Below are 19,296 nucleotides of genomic sequence, written 5' to 3' on the forward strand. Positions count from 1 at the left end.
ATTTCTACTCCCTCAAACCTTCAATCATCCAAGCTGGAACCTGTCTCCTTGCCCTTGTGCTGCATACATACTCCAGGGTGTAGTATTTCCATTAACCCAGTCCCCAATCTCTCCTTGTCAGCGGCCCTTGAATGCCAACAACTCCTGATTAAATCCTGATTAAGCCACATGGGAAACATTAAATAATATTAACATCATTAGAATGTAAAAAGAGAAAAATTGGAAAGAGAAGCCTAGTCAAGATCTTAAAAATCATCTACAAGATTTAACATTATGTAAAGCCATGAATCAATTATTAAAACTGAACTGAAAAGCATGGACTTATAAAAAACAATTGGAAGAACAAAAGGGAACTTATTTGACCCAGTTTAATTGTTAGTAGCTCAAAGGAGAAGTCATACTTCATGCTCAGTGAACAAGCCACAGTTTTTTTCTCCCAAAACCTGGTTCATTTTGCCAGTTTATTAGGGGGAAGTCATGAGCAATACCCTTGATTAGTTTACCAAATAAGAGATACAATTATTGATTCCTATATCTTCATCCCCAAGTTCTTTTTGCTTTTATCACCTTGAAAAATAACTCATGAAGTATTCAAGAAATTTTTTTTGTTTCAAAAGCAATGGAAAACAGAATTAAGAAGTTGAAATTAGAATATGCCAATTCTTAATGCCAAAACTACATTCCTGCTTTATGCCCAGAATTTATGAAGTTTCAAAAAATGTGATGATTTGTCAGTCTTTCCCATATAATCCTTAAGAGTATCTTAAGATTTTGACCTTTTAGGTCTGTAAAGGAAACTCTGGCTTTCTTCTTCCTTCTTTCTTTTCCACCTCCTTCTTACTCTGTCTCTCCCCTTCCCCTTGCTTGCTACAACGATTGTTAATCTCTCAAAGTCTCTTTTGATTTTATTTTACTTTATCTGACATTACAGATTACAATTTTTGAGGTAAATTCTATAATCCCTATATCTCAATATATTCCTCTTTCTGAATTTATTCTACCTAAAAACAAATAGGCAAACAAAAAAAGATGAAAGCAACCCTGCTATAAAGACTTTGGGAACTTGTAAACCATAAAGATTCACTGCAATATTCATTTACGCCTTGATGTAACATTTTATTATAAGCAATACCTGATTTACTGAGTTGTACCAAAGTCTGAAAAGTAATATCTGCTAGTAAAAATAGAATAACATTGCTCAAAATTGATTACATTTTTTTGAATAACACAATTATACACACTGGCTTTTTAAGATGGCATGCCAATGGAATAGATATAATTAACGTAAAGTTAAATTAAGTTTTCTAAGACTATGTTAACAGGGCAGTACAAGTAAGATACACCTATATGCGTCAAATAAGATTGGGTTCTTATTTGCCTTTAAAAGTTTTTTTTGGTGTGAGATGATTTTCATTTTTTATATAGCCAAATCTTTTCAACAATTTCCTATGTTATTTCTTCTGTTAGTTCTAAGCTTGGAAACTTATCCCTTTCAGAAAATTTCCATTTCTTCTAGTTTTTTATATGACTTAAAAGCATATTTGCATATGCAAGTTATTACCCAATTAACAGTCCCCAGACCACTTGTTAAGTAAGGCATTGTATTTCACTGATTTGTGATATCTTTTCACAGCCTCCTAGAAACTAAGTGAGAGTAAAACACTAACATGAACGAAGATGAGGGACCAAGCCATGCTCTGAGCCAGACATTAGAGCACATGATCAAAAACAAAAATACTGTTTTAGCTTTGAAACCTGCTTTCTGAATTAGCAGTACCCATCGTGAATGTGTCTACAGGAAGGAGAAAGGAGACCTGGAATTCCACCGTTACCAACAATGGTATTCCTTTTGTTCCCCTTTCCAAGACATCCTGTGGCAAGGAGCTCGCTGTACACTTTAAGAAGTCTAAATATAAACAGATTGTTCCTTTGCCTCGGACACCCACACAGCATGATTGATCCAAAAGCAAACTCTAACATTTAAACACCAAGACCTGATTTGATAGGAGGGATGGTGAGAAAACACTGACTTCACACTTTCATGAAAGGAATGGGATTTGAAAAGTAAATACTCACAAGAAATCCTCCGGTTCCCAAGTTCCTTGTGAGTGTCAGGCCAAGGCTCATGGTGGTTTTCATTTGGGTAACATTGGGAATGCTTGTGGCAGCTTTCAAAGGGAAAAAGATGTTAAAAAGTGACTACACTGGGACTCTCTTGTCCCCTCCTGGCTTGAGCCAGGAGTCCTGTCCTCTCACTTTCTCTCTAAATAAAAGCCTCTGCCTTGCTCTCCTAAAAAAAAAAAAAAAAGTGACTACATCTTCACCATTAATTGGAAGTTCTTAAAAAAAAAAAACCACACACTCATGTTTATATGTAGCATTGAATTTAAGGTCAGGCATGCAGGTGCTCAAGTTACATAAACTAACACGGGGAAATGAGACACCTTCAGTGATCCGGTAGCTCACTTCAGTAGCCAATCAGAGGTGGCAGAATGTAAGATATTCAGATGTGGAGTCTGGAGAAGGCATGACTTAAATAATAATTTAATTTTTTTAAAAACAAGGGACTGGCGAAACAAAACAAAACCTATGTGAGGACACCATTTGGTTCCAGTTTGCCATCCCCACTCTTTCAAAGGTCATGAAGGCTCTATCTAATGCTTTATTCTGAATCAGAAAAAAATATCCTTAGAGTGTTATCAAAGAATGCCATACAGTAGAATCTGAATCAAGGCAATAGTGAGTGAATTTTAAAAGGAAATCATGACTAGCCATGTAAAATACTAAATACAGCTCTCCTTCTCCACTGAACTAGAGCATCATCCACTGTACTCATTCTTGAGCTACGGGACATTGCAATTCTCCTCAGCATTATAATTTCTCATGCTCTCTATTCTCTGCCAAGCCAAGACTGCCACTTTCATTTATCCTCCAGGTCCCAGGGTGACCATTTAAATACTCTACCCTTCTTCTTAAGTCTCCAAACTCAACCTGGGCCCCATCACTCTCTGTGAATAACTTGTCTACTGCAGAGCAGACGTGAAGCTTCTCTTACCTTTGCCTAAACGCTGTTCTCGTAACTCTTAAAGTGTTATCAAAGAATGCCATACAGCAGAATCTGGGTCAAAGCAATAGTGAGTGAATTTTAAAAGGAAATCATGACTAGCCATGTAAAATAATACTTGTTCTTTCTTTCCTTTGTGCCTTAGAGAAGGGAGCATTCTTTCTGAGACTCATTTTCCCAAGGACCAGTGGTGTTAATTCCACCCAGTTAACTCCATTCTTAACTAACAGTCACTGCCTTTTATTGCCTCTTCCCACTCTCCCTACAGAGAGGATCTTCTCCTTTTAATTAGAACAATCTTGTCTTAACCCTGCTACCCCATCAAACTATGTCCCCAAAACTCCTTCACTTCAACTTCTGGAAACGGAGGTTTACTTTCACTCTTTGTATTTGCTCACTACCACCTGCTCATAAATTCTTTGTAATTTATTTTCTCCTTTCACCACTAGTGGGTTTATACTGTAGGCAAGAAAGTTACAAAATATGATCTGATGGAGGAGAGAAAAGAAAATAATAGAACTTCTGTGTGTTTTTATTCTTTTAAGCTTATTTTTATTTAGGAAGATTATATGCCAGTACATATATATAATTAAAAAAAATAAACTACATATATTAGGGTTGGGTTGAATGTTCAAAAGTAGAGGTGATATGATATATTACATGTCATATAATAAAACTTCTGAGCACTCATCCTTAATGTACATACCGTTATTACTTTAGGAAATTTTATTGATATGTATGTATTTGTCATATATGTGTGTGTATATGTATTATGTGTGTACATATATCATATATGTCTATGTGTGTGTTTTATATATATATATATATGGGGAGTGTTCATATGTCAGAGAGCACTGATCTCGATCACCCACACCTCCTTAAATAAGCCAGTGATCTGTACTCAGTCCTCATACCCTTCAACCTCCGCAGCATTTGAGACCCGATACTCCCTTCCATTTCACTGAAAGTATGTTTATTGAGCCTCTACTTCATGCCAGAAATTAGATACACAGAGCTGCATAAGAAGCACTCCTACTTTTGTTTCTCATTCTTAATCACTGTTTTTTTAATCTCTTCTTTCCCTTGATGTACATGACACTATAATTTCCTAATTCATGCTTTAATTCTTCACAACCCCATGACTGCCCAGTGCAAGCTTTTTGGAATGATGCTCATTGTCATCATATTGAGTAATTTTTTACCTGCATTGGGAAATATTGCATGGAAATATGACTTGTTCAGCTTCCTAGTCTTGCACCTTTTGTAAACTTTTTTGCATTAATAGAAAGCAGAGGACGTGAAGCTACTCTTATCGTACCTAAAGGTCTTCTCTGGAATATGGATAAACAGCAATTCCAAACAGTTATAAATATTTCCAAATTGTGACTTTTTTACTAGGATGCCACCATTTAGACATAATCAGCATGTTTCTCAGCACCTCTAAATGCAGCTGTAGTACTGACGATTCTATACTTAATGATTTGTTTCTGAAGAAAAAGAGATACGGACAGTCTCAGATTTCTGCAAGTAATCTGCAAAATAATCTTAAACACTGATGAAAACTTGTCCACACTCTGGGCGTAGATGGTCCAAGAGGCAGCATGTTCAGCACACATTTGTATTAAATCTGGTCTTCAAACTGTTGGAAATTTGGGTACAACTGGACCCCTTATGACCAAAGTGATGAAGGCCAAAAGAAAACCTGTCTATAGTTCTTCAAGACAGTGCTATAATTGGTTTTGTTGTTTCTCAGTTGTGTATTTAACAAAGGAGATTTTTTTATTTATAGAAAAATCATATTGCTAATTACCACTTACTTTCCAAATTCAGCTTTTTGCATGTAGCAGTGGATAGATCAATAGGACATTTATACACATCTCCCATTCGGTTCTCAGGAAAGCCACTCCAAGGTGAACCAACCAGCAACCTAAAAATAGAAATACTTTTTTCATTTGAAAGTATTAGCTATAGTTTCTTACAGATAAAAACTGACCACAAAACAGTGAAGAAACTCTACATTTAATTCCAAGTTTTGTTAAGTGAACAGTTCATATTTGTTCAGCTGTAGCAGCTCTTTTTCCTTTCCTAGTAGCTGATCAAGATCCTGATGAATATCTGCAGTACAGCGGTCTTGCCACCACATCCTGGGAGGTTTCTCTAAAATGGTGCTGTCCAGTAGAAATATAATGCAGGCCACATATGTAATTTTAAATTTTCTAGTAGCCATATTAATAAAATAACAGGCTAGAGGTGAAAATAACTTAAGTCATATATTTTCTTTCATCTACATATCCAAAATGCATGCAATCAATATAAAAAGTATGAATGGCCTATTAATGAGTATTCTTTTTCCATACTGTCTTTGAAATTTTGTACATATTTTATACTTAGAGTACATATCAACATGGACAAATAACATCTCAAGTGCTCAGTAGCTGCATGTATCTACTGGATGCTCTACTGATCAGCATAGTTCTAATGAATGAAACAATATCAAAACCAAAAGCAGTAACTAACATTTGTTGAGTCCTTTCCATGCCCTAAGCACTTTCATATGTTAACTTACTTAGGGATGAGTTGTCTAAGTGGCTTTATGTTCATTGTCTCTATAAGGGGATCCTTAACAAAAATACAGAACAGATACCCTATGGGGCTCTCTTTATACAGGATGTCCTGTATAACATCAGAGACTGGTGCTCACACCCTCCCTGTGGTTAGTTTCACTTCCTAGAGAGTTTCTCCAACTAACATCCTCCGGGTGGTTAGTTTCACTTCCTAGAGAGCTTCTCCAACTAGAGACTATGACTTTACCTGACATTTCTGGACACAGAAGAATAGAAACTATAGCAGGTTAATTACTCAGCAGCATCCCTTACTTAGGAAGCACATTTGATTCAATGTTTTTTCCTTGTCAAAATTGGGAAGGAGTAAATTACCTATTGATGAAACTTAAATTATTTCATAAGCCTTCTGTATAATATTTTATCCATTAAACCACATGTGCCCCACGCTAAGTGCCATGGTGGATACAAAAAGCATGCTGCCATATGCTAGATATAGTTAAACTGTTTAAACTACATGACAAGTAAAACAATAACAATACAAATGAATGGAAATATGAGTAAGCTCCCCTCTGGAACAGACGTTATAATGGTCAAAGGATGCAAAAATGGATATTGAAGAGGAAGGTAGTCGTCAACATTCTTAGCAAAAGGGACAGCATGAACAACCATGGAAAGAAGAAAATAGGGATTTTTTTAAAGGACAGTTAATGGTTCAGTTATAAGCTTTTCCCCTTATTCGTCTTACAGAATTACTCTCAAATCTTTTATAGAGCATTCTATAATACTTTAATTCAGCTAACTTTGATTCAGATTGGAGTTGAAAAATTTTTGCCTTCTTATGAGCAGATAACTTAGCATAATTTATCTATTAAAATATAATCTATAGTACAACACAGAGAAGGCAAGTAGAGATTCTGCAGCATCTTACTACACTGATGGACAGTGACTGTAATGGGGTTTGTGGGGGGACTTGGTGAAGGGGGGAGCCTAGTAAACATAATGTTCTTCATGTAATTGTATATTAATGATACCAAAAAAATACATATATATCTATATATATATAACATACAGATAGGATTACAATACCACACATACAAGGTTTTTTTGAAAAAAGACAAAAATCTTAATGCTGGATATTAGTAAGCCTCAATATTTGCTTTAATTGCCAGAGAGAATCAGTAGTAGGATTTAGAATGCATGCTTGAACATATCTGATATGCCTCAAATTCATGACAGTCAGAGGAACTGGGAAACTTATAAAGAAAATTGCTTGTTTTTTTCTGTCTATGTACATCCTTGGTTTTATTCCACCTATTCCATAGTGGGTCTACATAGCACTACCTCTGATTTTTATGAACAGGATACATCTTTAAATGTTAGCAAGAAATAAAGAGACAATCTGGCTCTTGTTTACCTCTCCAACCTTGTTTCTTTCCATGTATCTTCCCAAAATTCTATTTTTCAGTCACATTTAACTCAGCTTCTCCACTAAGTCAGAGTCCCTCTAGCTTCTAAACCTTCACCATGCTGTCCCTTCTTGGTGAAGTTCTACTCATTAGTCACATCTCCCATTAGATACCACTTCCTCCAGGACATCCCCTGGCTCTTCCGAATCTAGACAAGGTGGCTTTCCTGAGTACTTGCATAGCCTCTGACCTTTCCTCGTCCCAGTTTTTCTCTCATTACCTGTAGCTGCTTGCCTACTGACCAATCCCCCCACTAGAGAGGAAACATCCATAAGGACCAGGCCTTGTGTTTGTAGAACTATTAAGCTAATTGATGAATGAAAAAACAAATGCACAAACAAATGAATGGATGATTCCACACTCTCATTTAAGAGAACTCTCTTGGTTGAGGGAAAGTTAAGTAGAAAATTTTTTATTTTGTTCTTATTGAGGAACATTTCTTTTTGTCCAAGATAGAGTTAAAAAAAGAGGTGAAAACACTCAACCCAGCTGAGAGGAAAGCACTGTACGCTTAACCATTCTGTCAGGTGTTCCTGATTCGGTTTCAGTCTCCACATACCTACTATGCATCAAACTTGTTTGGTTGTTCGTTTATAAACAAAAGCTGACTGTGGGATCTTTGTAGAACCAAATAGCACCTTCCAGCAAGACACTATACTAGCAAGTGTGGCTCTGCCCCTTGGCATGCTGGGAATTCCTACAATTAAATCAAATCTTACAGCAGCTGGTGCTATGTATGAGGCCTTCCAAACATTATCTAATTTAATGAGCAAAACAAGGCTGAGGTTATTTTACCTCCACTTTACAGATGGAACTAGAAGACACAAAGAAATGAGCAACTTAGTCCTGCTCACAGAGCTCATGAGAGATGAGTATAACTGATTCTCAGCTGCAAGAAGTCCTGGCCTAGGGCCCAGATTGGGAAAACTATCTGAATTAATGGGCTGGGTTCCAGAAGCATCAAGGAGTAGAAACTGGGAACTGAGGGTCAGGCTGCACCGAGTGTGCTGGGGGTGTGGCTGTGAGGCTGCAGACCAGAGGTACACCAGCCAAGGTCACCTTGTAAGAGCACTTCCACACTGTGGGGTCCAGCCTGTACTCTTTACACTGCAGGTAAGAACAGGGTATGTCCGGGTATTACTAAATATGGTCATTTCAGTGACTTCTACTGTACACATTCTCCATCCATCCTCACCGTAGCCCAAGAGAACCACCCTGAAGAACATAAGTTAAGCGTTTGCTTTAATCTTTTTGTTCCTCAGAGACTCCAGCGGTAAAGCACCACTAGCTACCTGTTTTCTCAGTGAGAAAGCTCAGCAGTCTACTTGCTGTCTCTCTGGACACTCTCCCTGTCCCCTCTTTCAACCTCATCAACGAATTCAGGATATGCTCACCTCACACGCAGGCAGGGTCCCAACACCCCCCTGCCACCGTGAGAGCTGGGCCCTCCTCCTCTGGTGAGACAGAGAGGCAGGCCTCCGCACACCGTGCTTCTAAGGATGCGAAAGTACATGAAATTCTTTCAAAGAGTACATACAAATCTCTAGCAGTATTGTGCCATTTGAAACTCTTAACACAAAACAACTGAAAACAGTGGAGAAACAGACCATTTGGTGACTGGTGAGGAACAAGAAGGGTGTCCTCATCACTTATGACTCATTCTTTGAGTATCGTACACCACATTCATAAGTAGCCTGCAGGTCATGCTAGCGACTACAGAGAACTTTTCAGAGACCGTCACCATCCGCTTCATTGGCAATGTTTCCAGTGGACACTCCTCACTTCCGCAGAAAGGCCTGGGTGAAATCCCAGTTCCTGACAACGTGTCCTTATAAGGAAAGGCTATGACATCGCCAGTGGCTACTCTCAGAGAACTGTGACCTTCTCCAATGAACCAGACAGGGAGATGAGGGAGACTGGTATATTTATCCATACAATTTTACATAATCAGCCATAGCAGGAAGAAACACACCAGGAGAGACTGTTACATAGGTGGTGAACAGGGTGGGTTAGTGGGTAAGCCCGGCCAACGTGCGGCAAAGCTGCATTGAAGGTATGGATTTAACTTAATCATGACTGGATGGAAGAGCTGCGTTAACAGTTTTGTGTGCTGATTCTTAAAACAAAACAAAACCCCAACATATATACTTCTCTTTTCCTACAGTGAAACTGGAAATTCTTCCAATACTACTTAAAATAACACTGTTCAATTATCTTGTGGGAAAACAGAGATTATGTGGCATTCCAAAACACAGCCAATTTGTCTACCTCCAGGGGAATTCAAAATACTTTGTTTAGTGAGTAAGCAGTATTTATGGTGGTATAGGTAGTTTAAAACCCACAATCCAGGGGCTGTTATAAATATCTTCCTTTAGTCTGTCTCTAACCTCTCCAAGTGTTCCTTTAATGCTAAATACTAAATAATGCTAATAATACTAAAGTGGTGATTTTTCATAGAGATTATCAACCAAGGTGTACTTTAAAGAGTAGGGCAAAACATGCTTTACTTGATTCAACAAATGTTTATTGAGACCCTATGGAGCTGATATTTTGTACAGCTCCAGGGGGTACCTTTCGCGTGTGAATGGTGTCCCTGGCCTTGTGCAGTATATACCCTGTGAGGCTGTGTTTACATGGTGGCCAGAACTACTATGTGCCAGGCTCAATTCCGGCACCAGGGATACATCAGTAAGTAAGTCAGAAGTTTCTGGTCTTGTGGAGCTTATATTCTGTGAGAAAAAGCAGACAATAAATTTAGTAAGGGGACCTGGTGATGGCGATCACTGCTTTGTGGCAAAAATGAGCGGGATAGAGTTTGGAGTGTGGGGAGGGTGTTGTGATCTTTATTAGCATGGTCAGAAAAGGTCTCACTGAGAATGTGACATTTAAGCAAAGACATGAAGGCATTAAAGGAGTGAACTATAAGACTGATAAAAAAAGTAGCCCAAACTGTGGGAACAGCAGGTGTGAAAGCCCTTTGACGGGACCAGAATGTGTGGGTGGGGGGAAGTGGTAGAAGACAGGTCAGATGGGTAAAGGGCCCAGCTCATGGAGATTTCATGAAATTTCAAAACCTTGGCTCTCTAGGTGTGGTGAGAAAGCCACTGGAGGGTTTTGAGCAAAGTAGTGCAGTGATCTGCCATATTTTAGACGTATTTTGAGGGCTTCTCTGTTGACAATGATCGCACTGGTGCTAAGGCAGTGTGAGTGAAGCCCTTCAGAGGCACTGTGGCAGTTCAGGCAACAGGTGAAGGGCTGGCAGAGGGAAGAGGTTTTCTTTTTGATTTTGAAGGTAGGGTCCACAGGATTTCTCCAGAGATTAGTTTTTGAATACAAAAGAAAAAGTCAAGGATGATACAAGGTTTTTCACTGAGAAACGAAAAGGAAAAGGAAACAAGTTGCCAGTGATCAGGTAAGGGAGATACTATCAAAAGAAGGAGATTTGGAGACAAGGGGAGCTCAGGAGCTCAGGATGAGGAATTTTAAGTTTGAGATGCCTATCAGACATTCAAGGGGATATTTTGCCCAGGAAGGAGAAAGACAGGTGAAAAGAGCTCAGGTTTAGCTCTTGGCCAGGAAACCCTGCTATTATAAATTTAATAGTTAAGGCTCTTTGGCATATGAAGAAAGGCAATTTTAGTACATAAGCCTCATTGAGCTGCCTCGGACTCCTCTGGCTGCTAGACTGCCTCCTTAAATAGTGGGGTGGCTAAACCCTCAAGGTCTTTCAGTTCCATGAGGGAGAGTCCACCAACCTCATTACTGATAAAACATCTTAAGCCTATGGTTTCAGGAAAACCCTGGAAATTAGCTTTTGCACTAGAAGCAAATGAATCAATAAAAACAGAATCTGTTTTTCTACTAGGTTAAAATAATCTTTATAGCTCAATGTTTTAGTGCTTGGTGTTATTTCTTATAAAAAATACCTGTAGTAGAAAGGACACTTTAAATATGCCCTGCTCTGATTTGCTTCTTCCTTCCCCCACATTGAACACAAATGTGTGTATATACCTACAAACACACATACACACTCATCTTTTATGACTGTATGTGGGATCGATGCACTGATCCAGTGCATTGGGTGAGATCACTCACCCAACATGCAGTTCTCCTGAAGTTAAAGTCAAAAGCTAAAATATTCAGTTTAAAGCCTTGTAATGATATAAATTCCACATTCATGGGCCTTAGTGGGGAAAGAAGGGATTTTAAGAACCACCACATTTTTATAAACCAAAGCTCATGAGACACTCAAGTAGGTGCTTGGGCACACTGTTGTTTTATCAATGACAAAAATTAGAAAAGCAGGGCGGAGCCAGGATGGCGGCGTGAGTAGAGCAGTGGAAATCTCCTCCCAAAAACACATAGAGCTATGAAAATATAACAAAGAAAAATCTTCCTAAAATAGAGACCACAGGACACAGGACAACATCCAGACCACATCCACACCTGCAAGAACCCAGCGCCTTGCGAAGGGGGTAAGATACAAGCCCTGGCCCGGCGGGACCCGAGCGCCCCTCCCCCCGGCTCCCGGCGGGTGGAAAGAAACCGGAGCGGTTTTTTTTTTTGGCGAGCGCTTTTTGGAAGCCTTAAAGGGACGGGCCCCCGTTGCTAGGGAGGCAGGGTGGCGGGACCGGTGAGCAGGTGCCTGGGACCGGCGCCTGAGGACAAAGAATATCCCGCGTTTCTCCCTGCAGGACCGGCAAGCGGGTGCCTGAGACCGGTGCCTGAGGACAGAGGAAATCGCGCGTTTTCCCCCTTTTTTTTTTCTCTTTTTGGCGAGCGCTTTTTGGAAGCCTTAAAGGGACAGGGACCCCAGTGCTAGGGAGGCAGGGTGGCGGGACTGGTGAGTGGGTGCCTGGGACCGGCGCCTGAGGACAAAGAATATCGAGCGTTCCTTCCCTGCGGGACCGGTGGGTGGGTGCTTTTTGGAAGCCTTGAAAGGACAGGGACCCTGGTGCTAGGGAGACAGGGCAGCAGGACCAGTAAGTGGGTGCCTGGGACCGGCACCTGAGGACAAAAAAAAGAAAAAAAAATCGCTTGTTTTTTCCTTTTTTTTTTTTTTTTTTTCTTTCTTTCTGTTCCCTCTCTCATTGTTGCTGTTGTTGTTTTGGTTTGGAGAGTGCTTTTTGGAAGTCTTAAAGGGGCAGGACTGGTCACTTAGACCAGAGGCAGGGAATCTGGGGATCTCTGGGCACTCTAACCCCCTGGGCAGCAGGGAGCACAGAGACCCCTTACGGAGATAAATAGCCTCCTGGCCGCTCCCCCTCCAACGGGGCTCCACCATTTAGGAGGAACAGCCCCAGCCAGGCCAAGCCCACAGCAACAGCGGAGATAAACCCCAAAGCAACTGGGCAGGAAGCAGAAGCCCTGTCTGTGCACAGCTGCCCAGCACAAGCAACTAGAGGTCGCTATTCTCCCAGGAAAAGGCTACAAACCAACAAGAAGGGAAGCTCTTCCAGCGGTCACTTGTACCAGCTCTGCAAACTATCTCTATCACCATGAAAAGGCAAAACTACAGGCAGACAAAGATCACAGAGACAACACCTGAGAGGGAGACAGACCTAACTAGTCCTCCTGAAAAAGAATTCAAAATAAAAATCATGAACATGCTGACAGAGATGCAGAGAAAAATGCAAGAGCAATGGGATGAGATGCAGAGAAAAATGCAAGAGCAGTGGGATGAGATGCAGAGGAAAATGCAAGAGCAGTGGGATGAAGTCCGGAAGGAGATCACAGATGTCAGGAAAGAGATCACAGAAGTGAAACAATCCCTGGAAGGATTTATAAGCAGAATGGATAAGATGCAAGAGGCCATTGAAGGAATAGAAGCCAGAGAACAGGAACGTATAGAAGCTGACATAGAGAGAGATAAAAGGATCTCCAGGAATGAAACAACACTAAGAGAAATATGTGACCAATACAAAAGGAATAACATTCGTATTATAGGGATACCAGAAGAGGAAGAAAGAGGAAAAGGGATAGAAAGTGTCTTTGAAGAAATAATTGCTGAAAACTTCCCGAAACTGGGGGAGGAAATAATCGAACAGACCATGGAATTATACAGAACCCCCAACAGAAAGGATCCAAGGAGGACAACACCAAGACACATAGTAATTAAAATGGCAAGGATCAAGGACAAGGAAAGAGTTTTAAAGGCAGCTAGAGAGAAAAAGGTCACCTATAAAGGAAAACCAATCAGGCTAACATCAGACTTCTCAACAGAAACCCTACAGGCCAGAAGAGAATGGCATGATATACTTAATGCAATGAAACAGAAGGGCCTTGAACCAAGGATACTGTATCCAGCAAGACTATCATTTAAATATGATGGCGGGATTAAACAATTCCCAGACAAGCAAAAGCTGAGGGAATTTGCTTCTCACAAACTACCTCTACAGGGCATCCTACAGGGACTACTCTAGATGGGAGCACCCCTAAAAAGAGCACAGAACAAAAAACACAACATATGAAGAATGGAGGAGGAGGAATAAGAAGGGAGAGAAGAAAAGAATCTCCAGACAGTGTATATAACAGCTCAATAAGCGAGCTAAGTTAGGCAGTAAGATACTAAAGAAGCTAACCTTGAACCTTTGGTAACCACGAATCTAAAGCCTGCAATGGCAATAAGTACATATCTCTCAATAGTCACCCTAAATGTAAGTGGACTTAATGCACCAATCAAAAGACATAGAGTTATAGAATGGATAAAAAAGCAAGACCCATCTATATGCTGCTTACAAGAAACTCACCTCAAACCCAAAGATAAGCATAGACTAAAAGTCAAGGGATGGAAAAACATATTTCAGGCAAACAACAGTGAGAAGAAAGCAGGGGTTGCAGTACTAATATCAGACAAAATAGACTTCAAAACAAAGAAAGTAACAAGAGATAAAGAAGGCCACTACATAATGATAAAGGTCTCAGTCCAACAAGAGGATATAACCATTCTAAATATATATGCACCCAATACAGGAGCACCAGCATATGTGAAGCAAATACTAACAGAACTAAAGAGGGAAATAGACTGCAATGCATTCATTGTAGGAGACTTCAACACACCACTCACCCCAAAGGATAGATCCACCGGGCAGAAAATAAGTAAAGACACACAGGCACTGAACAACACACTAGAACAGATGGACCTAATAGACATCTATAGAACTCTACATCCAAAAGCAACAGGATATACATTCTTCTCAAGTGCACATGGAACATTCTCCAGAATAGACCACATACTAGCTCACAAAAAGAGCCTCAGTAAATTCCACAATATTGAAATTCTACCAACCAATTTTTCAGACCACAAAGGTATGAAAGTAGAAATAAATTCTACAAAGAAAACAAAAAGGCTCACAAACACATGGAGGCTTAACAACATGCTACTAAATAATCAATGGATCAATGAACAAATCAAAATAGAGATCAAGGAATATATAGAAACAAATGACAACAACAACACTAAGCCCCAACTTCTGTGGGATGCAGCGAAAGCAGTCTTAAGAGGAAAGTATATAGCAATCCAGGCACACTTGAAGAAGGAAGAACAATCCCAAATGAATAGTCTAACATCACAATTATTAAAACTGGAAAAAGAAGAACAAAGGAGGCCTAAAGTCAGCAGAAGGAGGGACATAATAAAGATCAGAGAAGAAATAAACAAAATTGAGAAGAATAAAACAATAGCAAAAATCAACGAAACCAAGAGCTGGTTCTTTGAGAAAATAAACAAAATAGATAAGCCTCTAGCCCAACTTATTAAGAGAAAAAGAGAGTCAACACAAATCAACATAATCAGAAATGAGAATGGAAAAATCACGACAGACTCCACAGAAATACAAAGAATTATTAAAGACTACTATGAAAACCTATATGCCAACAAGCTGGAAAACCTAGAAGAAATGGACAACTTCCTAGAAAAATACAACCTCCCAAGATTGACCAAGGAAGAAACACAAAAGTTAAACAAACCAATTACAAGCAAAGAAATTGAAACGGTAATCAAAAAACTACCCAAGAACAAAACTCCGGGGCCGGATGGATTTACCTCAGAATTTTATCAGACACACAGAGAAGACATAATACCCATTCTCCTTAAAGTGTTCCACAAAATAGAAGAAGAGGGAATACTCCCAAACTCATTCTATGAGGCCAACATCACCCTAATACCAAAACCAGGAAAAGACCCCACCAAAAAAGAAAATTACAGACCAATATCCCTGATGAATGTAGATGCAAAAATACTCAATAAAATATTAGCAAACAGAATTCAACAGTATATCAAAAGGATCATACACCATGACCAAGTGGGGTTCATCCCAGGGATGCAAGGATGGTACAACATTCGAAAATCCATCAACATCATCCACCACATCAACAAAAAGAAAGACAAAAACCACATGATCATCTCCATAGATGCTGAAAAAGCATTTGACAAAATTCAACATCCATTCATGATAAAAACTCTCAGCAAAATGGGAATAGAGGGCAAGTACCTCAACATAATAAAGGCCATATATGATAAACCCACAGCCAGCATTATACTGAACAGCGAGAAGCTGAAAGCATTTCCACTGAGATCGGGAACCAGACAGGGATGCCCACTCTCCCCACTGTTATTTAACATAGTACTGGAGGTCCTAGCCACGGCAATCAGACAAAACAAAGAAATACAAGGAATCCAGATTGGTAAAGAAGAAGTTAAACTGTCACTATTTGCAGATGATATGATACTGTACATAAAAAACCCTAAAGACTCCACTCCAAAACTACTAGAACTGATATCGGAATACAGCAAAGTTGCAGGATACAAAATTAACACACAGAAATCTGTAGCTTTCCTATACACTAACAACGAATCAATAGAAAGAGAAATCAGGAAAACAATTCCATTCACCATTGCATCAAAAAGAATAAAATACCTAGGAATAAACCTAACCAAAGAAGTGAAAGACTTATACTCTGAAAACTACAAGTCACTCTTAAGAGAAATTAAAGGGGACACTAATAAATGGAAACTCATCCCATGCTCATGGCTAGGAAGAATTAATATCGTCAAAATGGCCATCCTGCCCAAAGCAATATACAGATTTGATGCAATCCCTCTCAAATTACCAGCAACATTCTTCAATGAATTGGAACAAATAATTCAAAAATTCATATGGAAACACCAAAGACCCCGAATAGCCAAAGCAATCCTGAAAAAGAAGAATAAAGTAGGGGGGATCTCACTCCCCAACTTCAAGCTCTACTACAAAGCCATAGTAATCAAGACAATTTGGTACTGGCACAAGAACAGGACCACAGACCAGTGGAACAGATTAGAGACCCCAGAAATTAACCCAAACATATATGGTCAATTAATATTTGATAAAGGAGCCATGGACATACAATGGCAAAATGACAGTCTCTTCAACAGATGGTGCTGGCAAAACTGGACAGCTACATGTAGGAGAATGAAACTGGACCATTATCTAACCCCATATACAAAGGTAAACTCAAAATGGACCAAATACCTGAATGCAAGTCATGAAACCATTAAACTTTTGGAAAAAAACATAGGCAAAAACCTCTTAGACATAAACATGAGTGATCTCTTCTTGAACATATCTCCCCGGGCAAGGAAAACAACAGCAAAAATGAGCAAGTGGGACTACATTAAGCTGAAAAGCTTCTGTACAGCGAAAGACACCATCAATAGAACAAAAAGGAACCCTACAGTATGGGAGAATATATTTGAAAATGACAGATCCGATCAAGGCTTGACGTCCAGAATATATAAAGAGCTCACATGCCTCAACAAACAAAAAACAAATAACCCAATTAAAAAATGGGCAGAGGAACTGAACAGACAGTTCTCCAAAAAAGAAATACAGATGGCCAAGAGACACATGAAAAGATGCTCCACATCGCTAATTATCAGAGAAATGCAAATTAAAACTACAATGAGGTATCACCTCACACCAGTAAGGATAGCTGCCATCCAAAAGACAAACAACAACAAATGTTGGCGAGGCTGTGGAGAAAGGGGAACCCTCCTACACTGCTGGTGGGAATGTAAATTAGTTCAACCACTGTGGAAAGCAGTATGGAGGTGCATCAAAATGCTCAAAACAGACCTACCATTTGACCCAGGAATTCCACTCCTAGGAATTTACCCTAAGAACGCAGCAATCAAGTTTGAGAAAGACAGATGCACTCCTATGTTTATCGCAGCACTATTTACAATAGCCAAGAATTGGAAGCAACCTAAATGTCCATCGGTAGATGAATGGATAAGGAAGATGTGGTACATATACACAATGGAATACTACTCAGCCATAAGAAGTGGAAAAATCCAACCATTTGCAGCAACATGGATGGAGCTGGAGAGTATTATGCTCAGTGAAATAAGCCAAGCAGAGAAAGAGAAATACCAAATGATTTCACTCATCTGAGGAGTATAGGAACAAAGGAAAAACTGAAGGAACAAAACAGCAGCAGAATTACAGAACCCAAAAATGGACTAACAGGTACCAAAGGGAAAGGAACTGGGGAGGATGGGTGGGCAGGGAGGGATGAGGGGGGGGAAGAAGAAGGGGGGTATTAAGATTAGCATGCATGGGGGGAGGGAGAAAGGGGAGGGTGGGCTGCACAACACAGAGAGGACAAGTAGTGACTCTACAACATTTTGCTAAGCTGATGGACAGTAACCGTAATGTGGTTGTTAGGGGGGACCTGATATAGGGGAGAGCATAGTAAACATAGTATTCTTCATGTAAGTGTAGATTAAAAATTAAAAAAAAAAAAAGAAAAGAAAGAAAGAAAAGGGGGATTACTCCTTAACAGGATAAAACTATTGGTAAATCAAAGATCAACGCATGCTTTAAATATCCTTAATGTTGATCACTTGAAGGGTGTCAGATGATCAGCTATGGAGGTACTCTTTTCTGATAATATTCCTTTCTCTTAATTAAAAAAAAAAAAAAAGTAGTTACTGTGTGCTGACCTCCAATGAGTTCTGCACAGTGGTATAGAGGGCATGTCAAAGTGTGGGCAAAGGGTCTGTTTGTTTCTACGCAGAAGATCAAGGCCTAGCTTGGATACCCAGAAAATGAACTAAGATACGATATGAGGAGGAGCTTCCGGCATCAGCACTCTCTGGAGGACTTGTGCCGGGGGATGATCATCAAAAAGCCTCCACAGGGATCCGGACGATGCTGCGGTTGGGGCTGCATCCAGCCCACCGTCTCCTGGACTTGCCATAGGAATGAGGAGGGAGATGTCTAGGCTGGCATGTGCATACAGTGAGACAACGAATTTGACCGGATCTGTACTGTTGGAACTCAACCAGGAGTTGGGAGGGGTGCAAGTTGTAGCACTCCAAAATCTCATGACTATAGACTATCTATGGTTAAAAGAACATATGGGATGTGAACAGATCCCAGAAATGGGCTGCTTTAATTTGTCTGATGGTTCAAGTACAGTTTGACAATATCCATCATATCATAGATAAATTTTCACAAATGCCTAGGGTGCCTAAATGGTTTTCTTGGCTTCACTGGAGATGGCTGGTAATTATAGATTTGCTTTGTTTATGTCACCGTATTCCTATTACGTTAATATGTGTGTGCAAATTAGTTAGTAGTTTAAAACCTATACATACTTAAGGTACTATACAAGAAGATATGTCAAAGAAATAATCAATCCTCCCATGTTTCCTTCATATGCTACATCTATAGCTTTTCTTCTTCCTTTCTAATTACAACCCTTAAATAGAATTCGTGCCTCATATCGAATTTACCGAGTATCATAATTCCTCCAGGTGGTAAAGATACCTCGAGACAAGTGCTGGGCATAGAAGCCACAAGGCATAAATCTGCAAAGAAGTAAAAAGCTAACCTTTGCAAACAATATGGCTTCTCTCTCACTTACCAACTTTACATTTCCCTGTATGGCCCCGGAAGATGACTGGTTAGCCAGAGACGGGTAAGATTCCTCAAGGGAGGAACAACCTAAGACAGGCACAGTCGCAGGGGGACCATCAGGTGAGAATTTGGGGATCAACAGAGGTGAGGCTCAGAACCTCACCCCCCCTGCTTTGAGAGAAATCTTCTGCATCCGTGGATGTCTTGCTGCCCTTGTCTAGCCTGGATTAATACTTAGTCCATAGGCACACACCTGATCATCTGATCATCTACATTTGCCTTCTTACAGCACTAAACTA

The 19,296-nt window shown here is 39.8% G+C and overlaps 1 protein-coding gene across 2 annotated transcripts in view; it reads right to left on the minus strand.

Annotated features, from left to right (window-relative positions):
- The window catches only part of ITGA2 (integrin subunit alpha 2), a 117,758-nt gene that overhangs the window by 66,929 nt on the left and 31,533 nt on the right, over nucleotides 1-19,296 (minus strand). For both annotated transcript variants that reach the window (XM_037022016.2, XM_073236346.1), the window contains exons 3-4: nucleotides 4,882-4,991; nucleotides 2,077-2,168 (exon numbers count right to left, since the gene is read on the minus strand). In XM_037022016.2, coding sequence (XP_036877911.2) covers nucleotides 2,077-2,168; nucleotides 4,882-4,991 — 202 coding nt within the window. The remainder of the gene's footprint in view (nucleotides 1-2,076; nucleotides 2,169-4,881; nucleotides 4,992-19,296) is intronic.

This window comes from Manis javanica, chromosome 1, assembly GCF_040802235.1.
Source record: "Manis javanica isolate MJ-LG chromosome 1, MJ_LKY, whole genome shotgun sequence".
In the NCBI taxonomy this organism is placed as follows: Eukaryota; Metazoa; Chordata; class Mammalia; order Pholidota; family Manidae; genus Manis; species Manis javanica.